Raw genomic sequence first — 16,137 nt, forward strand, 5'->3', positions numbered from 1 at the left:
AAGGGGCAAAGGAATTAAGATATTATTTTTAGAGCGCTATGAACAGAATAAATTTATTAAAAAATTGCCGAAATAAATCAATAAATCAGAATCAGATCACGGCAGGTGACGTGAAATTTGTTAACTTAGCAGCAGCATTTCAATGCAATACATAATCTGGAAGACAAAATAATAATAAATAAGTAAATCAATTATAGAATACATATATTGAATAGATTAAAAATGTGCAAAAAACAGAAATACTGTATATTAAAAAAAGTGATGTAGTGTCCAAGGGTTCAATGTCCATTTAGGAATCAGATGGCAGAGAGGAAGAAGCTGTTCTTGAATCGCTGAGTGTGTGCCTTCAGGCTTCTGTACCTCTTACCTGATGGTAACAGTGACAAAAGGGTATTCTCTAGGTGCTGGAGGTCCTTAATAATGAAGGCTGCCTTTCTGAGACACCGCTCCCTGAAGGTGACCTGTGTACTTTGTAGGCTAGTACCCAAAATGGAGCTGACTAGATTTACAACCCTCTGCAACTTCTCTCAGTCTTGTGCAGCAGCCCCTCCATACCAGACAGTGATGCAGCCTGTCAGAATGCTCTCCACGGTACAACTATATAAGTTTTTGAGTGCATTTGTTGACATGCCAAATCTCTTCAAACTCCGAATAAAGTATAGCTGTTGTCTTGCCTTCCTTATAACTACATTGATATGCTAGAACCAGGTTAGATCCTTAGAGATATTGACACCCAGGAACTTAAAACTGCTCACTCTCTCCACTTCTGATCTCTCTATGAGGATTGGTATGTGTTCCTTCGTCTTACCCTTCCTGAAGTCCACAATCAGTTCTTTTGTTTTAGTGACGTTGAGTGCCAGGTTGTTGCTGCGGCACCACTCCACTAGTTGGCATATCTCATTCCTGTATGCCCTCTCGTCACCACCTGAGATTCTACCAACAATGGTTGTATCGTCAGCAGATTTATAGATGGTATTTGAGCTATCCCTAGCCACACAGTCATGTGTAAATAGAGAGTAGAGCTGTGGGCTAAACACACACCCCTGAAGTACGCCAGTGTTGAGTGTCAGCGAGGAGGATATGTTATCACCAATCCGCGCAGATTGTCGTCTTCCGGTTAGCAAATTGAGGATCCAATTGCAGAGAGCAGCTATACTTTATCAGGAGTTTGAAGAGATTTGGCATCTCAACAAATACACTCAAAATCTTCTATAGTTTTTGTGAAGCCGTGGAGAGCATTTTGGCAAGCTGCATCACTGTCCAGTATGGAAAGGCTACTGCACATGACCAAAAGGAGCTGCAGAAGGTTGTAAATCTAGTCAGCTCCATCTTGGGTACTAGCCTACACAGTACCCAGGATATCTTCAGGGAGCGGTGTCTCAGAAAGACAGCATCCATTATTAAGGACCTCCAGCACCCAGGGCATGCCTGTTTCTCACTGTTACTATCAGGTAGGAGGTACAGAAGCCTGAAGGCACACACTCAGCTATTCAGGAAAAACTTCTTCCCCTCCGCTATCCAATTCCTAAATGGACATTGAATCTTTGGACACCACCTCACTTACTGTTTAATATACAGTATTTCTGTTTTTGCACTTTTTAAAACTCTATTCAGTATACATAATTGATTTACTTGTTTATTTATTATTATTATTATTATTTTATTTCATTTATTATTATTACTTTTCTCTGCTAGATTAGGTACTGCATTGAACTGCTGCTGTTAAGTTAACAAATTTCACGTCACGTGTCGGTGATAATAAACCTGATTGATTCTGATGTCTCAAAAATAAGAGATTTTTTTTTCAAATACTGGTCCTGTCTAAGTAATCATTTATTAATGCTACATACATGGAATTTGCTTGTCCTGTTATGAGTTTACTTAAGGCTGCTTTAATTCTGCTGACTGTATTGTGAAATAATGTAGCCAGTTCCACATATCATGTTTGACAATGTTAGGATGATATCCCCTCAATTTATACTTGTATCTTCCTTCAGAATCAAGTGAACAATTATTTACTGGTGTTAGTGTGGCATGGGAACAGAAAATTCTATCAGCAGAGAAGAACAGGGCAAAGCATTTGCACATATGATACCTGTTTTTCTCTGTTACATAAATACTATAGTAGTGCTAGATAGTTAGTGAACCCTGTAGAATTATCACTACTTCTGCATAAATACGACCTAAAATGTGATCAGATCTTCACACAAGTCCTAAAACTAGATAAAGAGAACCCATTAAATAAATAACACCAAAACATTATACTTGTTCATTTATTTATTGAGAAAAATGATCCAATATTACAATGTATTTGTTGGAAAAAGTATGTGAATGTTTGCTTTCAGTATCTGGTGTGACCCTCTTGTACCACAATAACGTCAACCAAATGTTTCCAGTAACTGTTGATTAGTCCTGCACATCGGCTTGGAGGAACTTTAGACCATTCCCCCTTACAAAGCTGCTTTAACTCTGGAACATTGGTGAGCTTCCTTACATGAACAACTTGCTTCAGGTCCTTCCACAACATTTCTATAGGACTAAAGTCAGGAATTTGAAGTGACCATTCCAAAACACGATGTTTTTTTCCTTTTTAAACCATTAAGTTGTTGATTTACTCTTGTCTTTTGGATCATTGTCTTGTTGCATCATCCAACTTGTATTAAGCTTCAGGTGACGACCGGCTACCCTGACATTCTTCTGTAAAATGCCTTGAAACAATTTTGAATTTGTGTCCCTCACCAATTGCAAGCAGCAAAGCCGCTCCAAACCATGATGCTCCTCCCACCATGCTTCACAGTCGGTGTGAGATTTTGATGTTGGTGTGCAGAACCCTTTTTCTTCCAAATACAGTAATATGCATTTCGGTCAAGTTCAACTTTTCTCTCATCTGTCCACAGAACATTGTCCCAGAAGCATTGTGGAACATCCAGGTGGTCTTTTGCAAAGTTGAGATGTGCAGCAATGTTTTTTTTGGAGAACAGTGGCTTTCTCCATGATGTCCTTCCATGAACAACATTTCTGTTCAGTGTTTTTTGTTATAGTGGATACATGAACAGAGATTGTAGCAAGTTCTAAAAATTTCCGCAAGTTTTTCCTGTTACCCTTGGGTTCTTTTTCACTTTCTTTAATATTGCAAGGTGTGCTCTTGGCGTGATCTCTGCAGGATGCCCACTGCTAGGGAGAGCAGCAACAATACTGAATTTCCTCCATTTGTAGACAATTTCTCTTACTGTGGACTGATGAACACTCAAGTCTCTGGAAATGCTTTTGTAGCCTTCTCCAGCTTTATGCATCTCTACAATTCTTCTTCTGAGGTCCTCTAAAAGTTGTTTTGATCAAGGCATGGTGCACATAAACAGATCTTTCTTGAGAAGAGCAGGCTCTGTCAGTAACTTGACTTTGTGTGTCTTTTTTTATAGGGCAGGGCACCTCTACAACCCACACCTCCAATCTCATCTCATTTTTTGGAACACCTGACTCTTAATAGCTTTTGTAGAAAGCATTACCATAGAGGATCACATACTTTTTCCAACATATACATGTAATATTGGATCATTTTTCTCAATAAATAAATGAACAAGTGTGAAGTTTTCTTGTGGTATTTATTTAATTGGGTTCTCTTTATCTAGTTTTAGGACTTACGTGAAGTTCTAATCACATTTTAGGTCATATTTATGCAGAAACAGAGAAAATTCTACAGGGTTCTGAAACTTTCTAGCACCACTGTACATGTAATGACTTTACTGATTTCAGAAGAAAGCAATTGTCTGTCAATTCCACTTCACAATCAAAATTGGCAAAATCTCTTCAGTCCACTATTTTCAACCAACATTTATTTCACATTTCCTACCTACAACAACAGGCTTCCATTAGAGTGGAATATTTAACCTTTAGCACCAACAAATCCAACCTCCATTAATATGTTAAGTAATATAGTCTGTGACCACTTTATTAGGTACACCCATATACCTGCCTGTTAATGCAAATTTCTAGTCAGCCAATCACGTGGCAGCAACTCAATGCAGAAAAGCATGCAGACGTGGTCAAGAAGTTCTGTTGTTATTCAGGCCAGATATCAGAATGGGAAAGAAATTTGATCAAAGTGACTTTGACCTTGGAATGATTGATGGTGCTAGATGGGGTGGTCTGAGTATCTCAGAAACTACTGATCTGGAATTCTCATGCACAACAGTCTTACAAAGAAAGGCGCAAAAAAACAAAAAAAAAATCGGTGAGTGGTAGTTCTGTGGGCGAAAACACCGTGTTACTGAGAGGTCAGAGGTGAATGGCTAGACTGGTACAAGCTGACAGGAAGGCGACAGTAACTCAAATAACTACTCATTACAACTGTGCTGTGCAGAAGAACATCTCTGAACTCACAACACATCGAACCATAAAGTGCATGGGCTACAGCAGCAGAAGTCCACAAACACACACTCACTGGCCACTTTAATAGATGTACTGTGGAAAGCGTTCTGACAGGCTGCATCACTGTCTGGTATGGAGGGACTACTGCGCAGGACCGAAAGAAGCTGCAGAGGGTTGTAAATCTCGTCAGCTCCATCTTGGGTACTAGCCTACAAAGTACGCAGGACACCTTCAGGGAGCACTGTCTTGGAAAGGCAGCGTCCATTATTAAGGCCCTCCAGCCCCTAGGGCATGCCCTTTCCTCACTGTTACCATCAGGTAGGAGATACAGGAGCCTGAAGGCACACACTCAGCAATTCAGGAACAGCTTCTTCCCCTCTGCCATCTGATTCCTAAATGGGCATTGAACCTTTGGACACTACCTCACCTTTATAAATATACAGTATTTCTGTTTTTTTTTGCATGATTTTTAATTTATTCAATATACGTATACCGCTATCTATCTGTTTGTTTATTTATTTACTTTTCATTCTACATTACGTATTGCTTTGAACTGCCACTGCTAAGTTAACAAATTTCACATCACATACTGGCAATAATAAACCTGATTCTGATTCTGACATCAGTATAAGCTTTGGCTCCCCTGAAAGGGTTGTCAGTGCACAAATGAAATATAAATGGCAGATTTGTTTATTTCTTCTAATACTGAACACAGCTAAATAATTACCTATTTAAATTATCAATGGATCGGGATGCATAACTGATACATTCTTCTGACTGAAGTACTGTAGGCATTATTGTAATTTTTCCGAATACAACCACTGACCCATTGCGACTGCACAGGATCGAAATAAGCTGTAGAGACTTGTAAAGTTAGCCAGCTCCATCATGGGCATTAGCTTCCGTATATCCAGGACATATTCAAGGAGCAATGCCTCAGAAAAGGGGCATCCATTATTAAGGGCCCCCATCAGTGAGGTCATATTTTATTCTCATTACTACCACCAGGGAGAAGGTACAGAAACCTGAAGGCACACACTCAACAATTCAGGAATGGCTTCTTCCCCTCTGCATTCCGATCCCTAAATGGACATTGAACCCATGAACACTACCTCACTACTTTTTTATTTCTATTTTTGTACTACTTATTTAACTTAACTATTTAATATGGATATACTTAGAGTTTTTTATTATTATGTATTGCAATGTACAGCTGCTGCAAAGACAACAAATTTCACGACATTTGCTGGTGATATTAAATCTGACCCATTTCAAATAAATCTTTTACAACGGTTTGAATTTCTGACTGCTACCTATTACAAGGCACAACAGGGTTCCTTCAGAGAAGTGCTGCCTCATGTCTAACAGACGTTGAAGATATATCTTGGCGTAAGTCAAATTTTATTTCAATATAAGTGATGGAGCTTCACAAATCTCTCAATTTCAAAGGATTTCTTTTACTTGGATAGTATATCATCCATCTTGGGGAACAGAGAATCCCCGAAATGGATGATATTCCATCCAAGTAAAAGATTAACTCCTCAGAAAGAGAAAGGAAACTGGTGATGGAAGAAAACAAATAGGGAATTGTCATAGCTAAGTAATTTATCAGAGGCGATGGAGTTGTAACTGAAAGATTCCTCTATTACAAGCTAAATCCCACTGTATTAATCTTGGCAATGTAATCAGGAGTGTTTAACTTGTGTGTTGTTGCACTTTCCAACCACCATGCCTAAAACACCATTGAATAAAAGAGCAAAACAATTTGATTCAGAACACAAAGACAATATAAATACACAGAAATTTGATATTAAAAAAAAACACAGGGTCTGGCAATTATACTTTGTCAGATAGCGGACCCCGTTCATTTTCAATTATTTCTATTTAGTTGATTCTTTACCTTTATTTAAACAGATGGGTCCTGCCTAATATATGATTTTTTTTTTCACTGCTGTTGGCATTTGATGAGGCTCAAAAGGACAATGACACTTTCCCTTCAGGTTACAATAGCAACTGGAGGGAACATAACACTTATAACATCTGCAGGTTTCATTTGATGAAATGCAGAGACCTTTTTTTTTAGGACAAAATGCAAAGTGGAGGGCAGCTGCTTAGACCCTTCCATTGGCATAGGTCCAGGTTAATCTCTGAACGTACCCTGGACATACGAGGCTAGTAATTCATTCTGCACTGTTGCCATTATTTTTGTTCCTGTCATTCGTGAAAGCCATCAAATCGATGTGGCAAGCGAACCATTAATTTCACATAATAGTGTTGTCTAAAATGAACTCACAATAATTAGCAAAGCATTAAAAATAGTTAATAAGTACAGCTCTATAGTTAGATTTGTGTCACTGCAGCAGGCGTAATCAGCTATCCAAAGCTGTGTGCTTTATGAAAGCCTCATGCCTGCAGGGAGATGCACACTGGACAAATCAGTTACCTTTTTTTACTGAGATGGAATGTTCCAGAAGAAACACAGTTTGTTTCCAGTGAGTTTTGGTACTTCTTGGACCAGTGGAGAACATGACCTGGAAACCAAAGTGCAAAGGTATCTGATGAAAGGCATTATTTCTAAAGAAGCAGCACACTCACCCTTGCACATAAACAGCACCCAATACAAATAGACATGAAGAATACAATGACCAGATCTGATAAAGAAGGGTCTTTGCATAAATACTGAGGTTGTAAAGAAAAGATTAGCTTTATTTGTCACATGTACATGAATGAATGAATGAATGAAATTTTATTTCGGTCAGTACAAACATAACAAAAAGCATCATTTTCAACGATGATTTCATAAAACAAAATTAAATAATAACAATCTTTAAAACAGACCAAAAGGGTGTAGGCTGAAGCTACAGCTTATTACGCCTACCCCTCTTACTTATATAAAAACATATTTAGCGTCAATCATCGCATCAAAACAAAAAATTTCATAATCTTTTAGCACAAAGTCCAATTCCAAGTATCACTTATTTACATTACTCCTATTAATTTTAAATAATAGATTTTGTATTTGATCATTAAATTATTTTTTAAATAATTTTTTAAACTTGTTAAGTGTGGTTCATGTTTTTAGATTTCACTACAACTGTTCCATAGATTCACCCCTCTGACTGAAATACAATGATTTTTTACATTTGTTCTTATCCTTTGTTATTGAAATACACATGTTCCTCTCAAATCATGTTGACTTTCTCTCATTTTAAACAATCTTTGGATACTTTGTGGTAACTGTCCATTTTTTACTTTATACATAATTTGTATCATTTTAAAATCTACGAAATCTCTGAATTTTAAAGTATTTAGTTAAATAAATAGTGGATTGGTTGGCTCACAATAACTTGTCTTATTTACAATTCGTATGGCTTTCTTTTGGAGTAGAAAAATTGAATTTGTATTTGTTTTCTATGTATTTCCCCATACCTCTGCACAGTAAGTCATGTACGGGACAATAAGAAATCTTGCAAAATGCATCACTTGAGTCAAATCACATCGGCAAGGATTGTGCTAGGAAGCTCGCGAGTGTTGGCATGTTTCTGATGACAACATGGCATGCCACAGCCCACTAACCCTAATCTTACGTCTTTGGTACATGGGAGGAAACTGGAACACCTGGAGGAAACCCATGTGGTCTTGGGAGGAAAAATATAAGCTCCTTACAGCCGGCGGTGGGAATTGAAACCTGATCTAACAGCTGGAAATGTAAAGTGCTGTACCAACCGCTGCGCTTCTGTGCCATGAGATGGCTCAGCAATTCCAACTGCCAATTGCTCGGTTGTATGTGAAAAAGACTTAATCTCCATTCATGCCTCAACATCTTACAACAAAAAAAGTAGCAAGAGAAATAGTCAACACAAGAGGTTCTACAGATGCTGAAAATCCAGAGCAACGCACACAAAATGCTGGAAGAACTCAGCAGGTCAGGCAGCATCTGTCTAAGGCATAGATAAGATAGAGGCAAGGAAGTTGCTTCCACTGGTCGGTGAGGCTAAAACTGGGGGACATAGCCTCAAGATTCAGGGGAGTAGATTTAGGACGGAAATGAGCAGGAACTGCTTCTCCCAGAGAGTGGTGAATCTGTGGAATTTCCTGCCCAATGAAGCAGTGGAGGCTACCCCAATAACTATATTTAAGACAAGTTTGGATCCTCTTCAGTTTGCGTATAAGGAGAAGGTGGGAGTGGAGGATGCTATCACGTATTTGCTGCACAAATCACTCTCTCACCTAGATGGGGTCAGTTGTGCTGTGAGGATTACATTCCTTGACTTCTCTAGTGCCTTTAACACCATCCAGCCCAAGATCTTAAGGCACAAACTAACGGAGATGGGAGTAGACTCTCACATGGTGGATTGGATAGTGGACTACTTGACAGATAGACCTCAGTATGTGCGGTTGGGAGACTGTAGGTCTGACACGGTGGTCAGCAGCACAGGAGCGCCGCAGGGAACCGTACTCTCTCCGGTCCTGTTCACCCTGTACACATCAGACTTCCAATATAACTCGGAGTCCTGCCATGTGCAGAAGTTCGCTGATGACACGGCCATAGTGGGGTGTGTCAGGAATGGTCAGGAGGAGGAGTATAGGAAACTGATACAGGACTTTGTGATATGGTGCAACTCAAACTACCTGCGTCTCAATATCATCAAGACCAAGGAGATGGTGGTGGACTTTAGGAGATCTAGGCCTCATATGGAGCCAGTGATCATTAATGGAGAATGTGTGGAGCAGGTTAAGACCTACAAGTATCTGGGAGTACAGTTAGATGAGAAGCTAGACTGGACTGCCAACACAGATGCCTTGTGCAGGAAGGCACAGAGTCGACTGTACTTCCTTAGAAGGTTGGCGTCATTCAATGTCTGTAGTGAGATGCTGAAGATGTTCTATAGGTCAGTTGTGGAGAGCGCCCTCTTCTTTGTGGTGGCGTGTTGGGGAGGAAGCATTAAGAAGAGGGACGCCTCACGTCTTAATAAGCTGGTAAGGAAGGCGGGCTCTGTCGTGGGCAAAGTACTGGAGAGTTTAACATCGGTATCTGAGCGAAGGGCGCTGAGTAGGCTACGGTCAATTATGGATAACTCTGAACATCCTCTACATAGCACCATCCAGAGACAGAGAAGCAGTTTCAGCGACAGGTTACTATTGATGCAATGCTCCTCAGACAGGATGAAGAGGTCAATACTCCCCAATGCCATTAGGCTTTACAATTCTACCGCCAGGACTTAAGAACTTTTTAAAAGCTATTATTAATGCTTTGTGAGATAGTGATTTAGATGCATATCATATTTTTTACTGAGTTAAGTATTGTATGTAATTAGTTTTGCTACAACAAGTGTATGGGACATTGGAAAAAAGTTGAATTTCCCCATGGGGATGAATAAAGTATCTATCTATCTATCTAGATCTTTGCATAGTAGGGGAATTAACGTTTATGGGGAAAAGGCAGGTAAGTGGAGATGAATCCATGGCCAGATCAGCCATGATCTTATTGAACGGCAGGGCAGGCTCAACAGGCCAGAAGGCCTACTCCTGCTCCCATTTCTTATGTTCTTATGAAATGAATACACAGTCGATGTTTCGAGTTGAGACTTCATCAGGACTGGAGCAACATCAGAGAAATCATACACTTCTTTGAATGTCCAGCTTTGTGTTTTAAGGCTAACAAAGTAAAAAGAAAGATGTGGCGAATTCTTTTCAAACAAGTAAATTAATAGGCACGAAATACATGGCTTGTAGGAGGGGTGATTGATAAGTTTGTGGCCTAAGGTAGAAGGAGTCAATTTTAGAAAACCTAGCACATTTATTTTTCAACATAGTCCCCTCCTACATTTACACACTTAGTCCAGCGGTCATGGAGCAAATGGATCTTGGACCTCCAGAAAGTGTCCACAGATGGGTGATTGATAAGTTCATGGCTTACGGTAGAAGAAGATGAGTCATACAGTTCTCATTATATGCACATGCAATTCAAATCTTTGAGTGATTATGCAGAAAATTAATAACTCATCTCTTTCTACCTTAGGCCACGAACTTATCAATCACCCATGCTGTGGACACTCTCTGGAGGTCCAAGATCCGTATGCTCCACAACCACTGGACTAAGTGTGTAAATATAGGAGGGGACAATGTTGAAAAATAAATGTGCTCGGTTTTCTAAAATTGACTCCTACCTTAGGCTACAAACTTATCAATCACCCCTCGTAAGGGCTGTGGAAGCAGATTCAATAGTGACTTTCAATGGAGGATTGAACATATGTACTTGGAATGTTAACATATGCAGGATTATAGAGAAAGAATACAGAAGTGAGGCTAATTCAAAGAGTTGGCACAGGAATATTATACGCTTTCTGGCAAAACAGCTTTGCAATTAAGTGAGCGAGCATCCTATTCTGTATATGCACTGTGCAGAGAGCCCTGCTGTTGCAAGTCCTTACCTTACTGCTGCAATTCTTCTCAAATGAAATATCAAAGTAGCCAGCAATTGCCTGAAATAAAAGCACAACATAAAATCAAAAATATATATATATAAATGTGCACAATTCGCTGAATAATATGTCAGCAGATGTGAGACATTTGTGGTTTGTTGTTGCTGCCTTTCACATCAAGACTGATTTTGTTATATTATTCCACAGCTGTGACAAATGTTGTACTGCAGTGTCTTAAACCATTTGTATGACATTTTTACCAATAGGGTAATAAAAGAAGTAGCTCTATAACTCTACAAAATAACATCTTCACAGAGAAATTCTCAGGTCCAACAGCAATCTATGTTGAAATGGCAGCCGTAGCATAGCAGAACCATTGCTAGACTTATCTCAGTAGCATAAGCAAATTTTGACACCAGATGCAAAAAAAAAGACGTTTATTAAGGTGACCAAAAGCTTGCTTGAGAAGATAGTCTCAAAGGACCGGCTTAAGAGACTGAAGTGCAGTAAGGTTTCGTGAGGGGATTCCAAAACACAGGAGCCACGTGGCAGTAGCCAAATGATGGCTGAAAGAAAATAAGGACAAACACAAGAGGCCAGAACGGGAGAAATGGTGCTCCAAAAGAGCGTTTGAGCAAGAGCTTTGATCAAAGCCACGTTCAGATTCAGATTAACTTATTTATCACATGTACATCAAAATATACAGTGAAGTACACTGTTTGCATTAATAACCAACACGCCCAAGGATATGCGAGAGGGCAACCCGCAAGTGTCACCACACATTCCGGCATCATGAGAACCCCATTCATTGAGATTTACGTAATTAAAGCAATGGCCTAGACCCAATGATAACAGTCTTATCACTCATAGAGTAATACAACATGGAACTAGGCCCTTAGGCCTAACTCATCCATGCCAACCAAGATTTTCACCTAAACTAGACCAATTTGCCCATGTTTGCATCCCTTGAAACCAGGAGTTCCCAAACTTTTTTGATGCCAAGGACCCCTACTGTTAGCCAAGGGGTCTGTGCCCCCAGGTTCGAAACACCTGCTCTAAACCCTTCCTATTGTATTTATCCAAACGCCTTTTTAAAAAGTCATTGTTGGACTTGCCTCAACTATTTTCTCTGGCCGATCATTCGATATAATAAGATATCATGTATTTTAATATCTGAATGACAGAATCGTATTTTCATTCTGAAACAGCAAACTTTTACTTATACGGTGCTGTTAACAACAATTGGATGACAAAAACTCCTTTGCAGATTGAAGCCCTCTTCAACTAAAGCCTCTATTATAACTTCAGCAAGCAGTCACTTTGTGTGCAGCTAGACTTGGATAATTAGTCCAAATTATTACTTTGGACCTTATTTCAGATGCAGCAGTCAAGATATTTTCAGCCAGTTTTACTGACTTTGCTCATGCTTTTCTGCTTGAAGTTCCATGGGAAAAAAAATCAAATAATTGCAGATGTTGCTAATCAGAAGTTCAGAAAATAAAGTATTCAGAGTTTAGATTTTGTAAATCATAAACGCAAAATTTTTTGCAGATGCTGGAAATCCAGAGTAACGTACACAAGATGCTAGGGAAAGTGAGCAGATCAGGCAACATCGATGGAAAGGAAACAGCCTATCACCTTTTCCGCCTATCATCTCCCAGCTTCTCATTTCATTCCCTCTCCCCCTCACTCAGGTTCATCTATCACCTCCCATTTTGTACTCCTTCCCCCACTGCCACCTTCTTATTCTGACTTCTTCCCCCTTCCTTTCCAGTCCTGATGAAGAGTTTTGCACCAAAACATTGACTGTTTATTCCTCTCCATAGATGTTGCCCCATCTGCTGTGTTTCTCCAGCATATGTAGGATATGTAGCATATGTAGGATATACTCCAGCTGAGTAGGCTACGGTCAATTATGGAAAACTCTGAACATCCTCTACATAGCACCATCCAGAGACAGAGAAGCAGTTTCAGTGACAGGTTACTATCGATGCAATGCTCCTCAGACAGGATGAAGAGGTCAATACTCCCCAATGCCATTAGGCTTTACAATTCAACTGCCAGGACTTAAGAACTTTTTAAAAGCTATTATTAATGCTTTTTGAGATAGTGATTTAGATGCATATCATATTTTTTACTGAGTTAAGTATTGTATGTAATTAGTTTTGCTACAACAAGTGTATGGGACATTGGAAAAAAAGTTGAATTTCCCCATGGGGATGAATAAAGTATCTATCTATCTATCTATCTATGTGTGTGTTACTCAGTGTGGCAAACATTTTTACATTTATTGGAGAATCTAGGAATGAGAGTTATCTTTGGCACTTCACAAAACTGTTTGAGAGAGAAAGCAATGAGTATCTGCAGAAAGACTGCCTCCCCTCCAAAGGGTTGAGTGTAACTTTGGGGATCGATGATGTAATGGCTCGATAATGTACTCAAGATGTATACTGGGGATAACTGTGCCAGTCTTCATACTCATAGAATCATAGACCTATACCATAAGGAAACAAGAACTTTGTCCCACAAAATCAGGCATCTAGTTATACTCAAACACTAGGAAATCTGCAGATGCTTGAAATCCAAAGCAACACGTACGAAATGCCAGAGGAACTCAGCAGGTCAGGCAGCATCTATGGAAATGAGGAAACATTCTATGTTTCGTGTGTGTTGCATCTAATTATACTCATCCTACATTAATCCTTCCCACATTCCCCTGAATTCTCCCCAAATTCCATATCTCATCTACATTTTAGGGGCAATTTATGAAGGCCGATGAACCTACTGACTGGCGTGTTTGTGGTATACGTGAGTAAGTACTCAGGGAAAACACATGAGGTCACAGGGAGACGATGTAAACTCCACTCTGAATCAACAGAAGGTTAAAATCGAGTCTGGGTTGCTGGAGCTGAGGGGCAATCGCCCTACTAGCTGTGTCGCCATGCCAGCCTGGATTATGGATCCAAGGCTGCTTGAAACACCAATTTATTTTGGAAAACAACAAGATTAATTAAGAAGCTACTTATATCCAAAACAGTGCATTGCGGATTTCCTGAGTTACAGTCTACTCTTTGGAGTCCTCTTCTATGCACTCATCACTTCCATTCTGAGCTACTCTGATTAAAATCACAAAAGAGGGCCTCCAAGGGTCATACCCATTCCTTCTACTCTCTCCAGCAAGCATGAAAATGACCTCAAAGCCCAAACCAACAGCAGTACCTACAACAATGCAAAGTCAGAAAAAGTGGCAGTAAAGGTTTTTCAAGCTGAGCTTAAGCAGGGATCTAAAATAAATTATTCAATTTGCTCAAAAAAAAATATGATGAAAGTGAACTTCTGTCAGTGTGGAGTATGTAGCTAACCACTGTTGTTGCTAATAAACAGGAAACTAGGCTGTTTGTCTGTTTTCCCCACAAACTCACTAGCACAAGGATTCAAGAAAGGCTGTCATTTTTTTTGGTCTCCAAATTTTCAATTTCTCTGTTGAAAGAAGTTTCATATACAGGTCTACTAAAACTGCAGGACATGTAAAGAAGCAGATGGGAAAAATCAGTGACAACACTTCCCACTGGGCAAGCTGCCTTTTCCAAAAGCTCCCTACTGGAAAGAATAAAAGGGCCATTGAAACAAAAAAAACTTTAACTATCTTACAAGTTTCTTCTCCCAAGCAGTTGATCTGAGCCACCATTTTTGTTAGCTCTCTCCACACCCACCTATTAAATTTCCTGTACCTAATAAAGTGGCCACTAAGTGCATGTCTGTGGTCTTCTGCTGCTGTAGCCCATCCACTTCAAGGACAACGTGTTGTGTGTTCAGTGATGCTCTTCTGCACACCACTGTTGTAACAAGTGGTTATTTGAGTTACTGGTGCCTTCCTATCAGCTTCAATCAGTCTGGCCATTCTCTTCTGACCTCTCTCATTAACAAGTTGTTTTCACCCTCAGAAAGGCCACTCACTATGTTTTTTGCACCATTCTCTGTAAACTTTAGAGATTGTTGTGTGTGAAAATCCCAGGAGATCTGCAGTTTCTGAGATACTCAAACCACCCCGTCTGGCACCAACAATCATTCCACAAAGTCACTTAGATCACCTTCCTTCCCCATTCTGCTGTTTGGTCTGAACAACAACTGAACCTCTTGACCATATCTGCATGTTTTTATGCATTGAGTTGCTGCCACATGAAGGGCTGACTAGATATTTGCATTAATAAGCAGATGTACAGGTTTAGCTAATAAAGTGACCACTGTATTTTTTTTATTCTTTATGAATATTGAATGTTATTTATTGTTGTGTATTGTCCCCTAGCCAACACATCACAGCAAATTCCTAATACATGTAAATGTATATGGCGAATAAAGTTGATCCTTGATGAGGTTGTGTCACAGCAGGCAACCTTTGGTCTTGCTTGGAGCACTAGTCAAGGCAGCAAATCCTCAATTTTAACTGCAGGGCAGGCCACGGTCAAGACATATTCCAAATTGTCCTGATTGTGATCTGAGAGGTGATAATTTCAAGGCTAGCTCTCAAATATTGGTCAACAGTAGAGGGATGGAAGGAATGAGTTATCTCTGGAGGGCAGGGAGTAGAAGCAATGGTCTTTGCCACAAAAGATGTTTCCAATGTTGGGGAAGTCCAGAAGGATGGGTCACAGTTTAAGGATAAAGGGGAAGCCTTTTAGGACCGAGATAAGGAAAAACTTCTTCACACAGAGAGTGGTGAATCTGTGGAATTCTCTGCCACAGGAAACAGTTAAGTCGGTTCATTGGCTATATTTAAGAGGAAGTTAGATATGGCCCTTGTGGCTAAAGGGATCAGGGGGTATGGAGAGAAAGCAGGTACAGGGTTCTGAGTTGGATGATCAGCCATGATCATACTGAATGGCGGTGCAGGCTCGAAGGGCCGAAAGGCCTACTCCTGCACCTATTTTCTATGTTTCTATGTTTCTAAAAGTACTGGTACTGGTGGCGAGAGTTCAGACAGAGGATGAATATCTTTTCTACCAGACTAAGAGACATCCCATTCCTCCTATAATTTGTTTGAAAATTTCAAAAAGAAAATATTAAGAATGAACAGTAAAAGACAGTGGGACAGGTACATAGATTGGAAAGGTTTAGAAGGTTATAGGCCAAACTCTGGCAAATGGGACCAGCTGAATGGGTATCTTGGTTAGCATGGACCAGATGGGCAGAAGGCCGTGTCTGTGCTCTCTGACTTGGTGAAATTTTGAGGCCTCTTTTGCCACAACACTGAGAGAGGAAAAGCCATCCTCACTTAGCCTGATAACATAATCTGAAAGTAATCTATGTGCTTACATAAGGCCTCAGTAACAATTACTGTCCATGC

General features: G+C 39.8%; 1 protein-coding gene across 2 annotated transcripts in view; it reads right to left on the bottom strand.

Annotated features, from left to right (window-relative positions):
* The window catches only part of prmt3 (protein arginine methyltransferase 3), a 268,134-nt gene that overhangs the window by 26,244 nt on the left and 225,753 nt on the right, over positions 1-16,137 (bottom strand). For both annotated transcript variants that reach the window (XM_073047729.1, XM_073047728.1), the window contains 2 exons: positions 10,803-10,853; positions 6,812-6,899 (listed from right to left, as the gene is read on the bottom strand). In XM_073047729.1, the coding sequence (XP_072903830.1) occupies positions 6,812-6,899; positions 10,803-10,853 (139 nt within the window). The remainder of the gene's footprint in view (positions 1-6,811; positions 6,900-10,802; positions 10,854-16,137) is intronic.

Source organism: Hemitrygon akajei, chromosome 6 (genome assembly GCF_048418815.1).
Source record: "Hemitrygon akajei chromosome 6, sHemAka1.3, whole genome shotgun sequence".
Taxonomy (NCBI): domain Eukaryota; kingdom Metazoa; phylum Chordata; class Chondrichthyes; order Myliobatiformes; family Dasyatidae; genus Hemitrygon; species Hemitrygon akajei.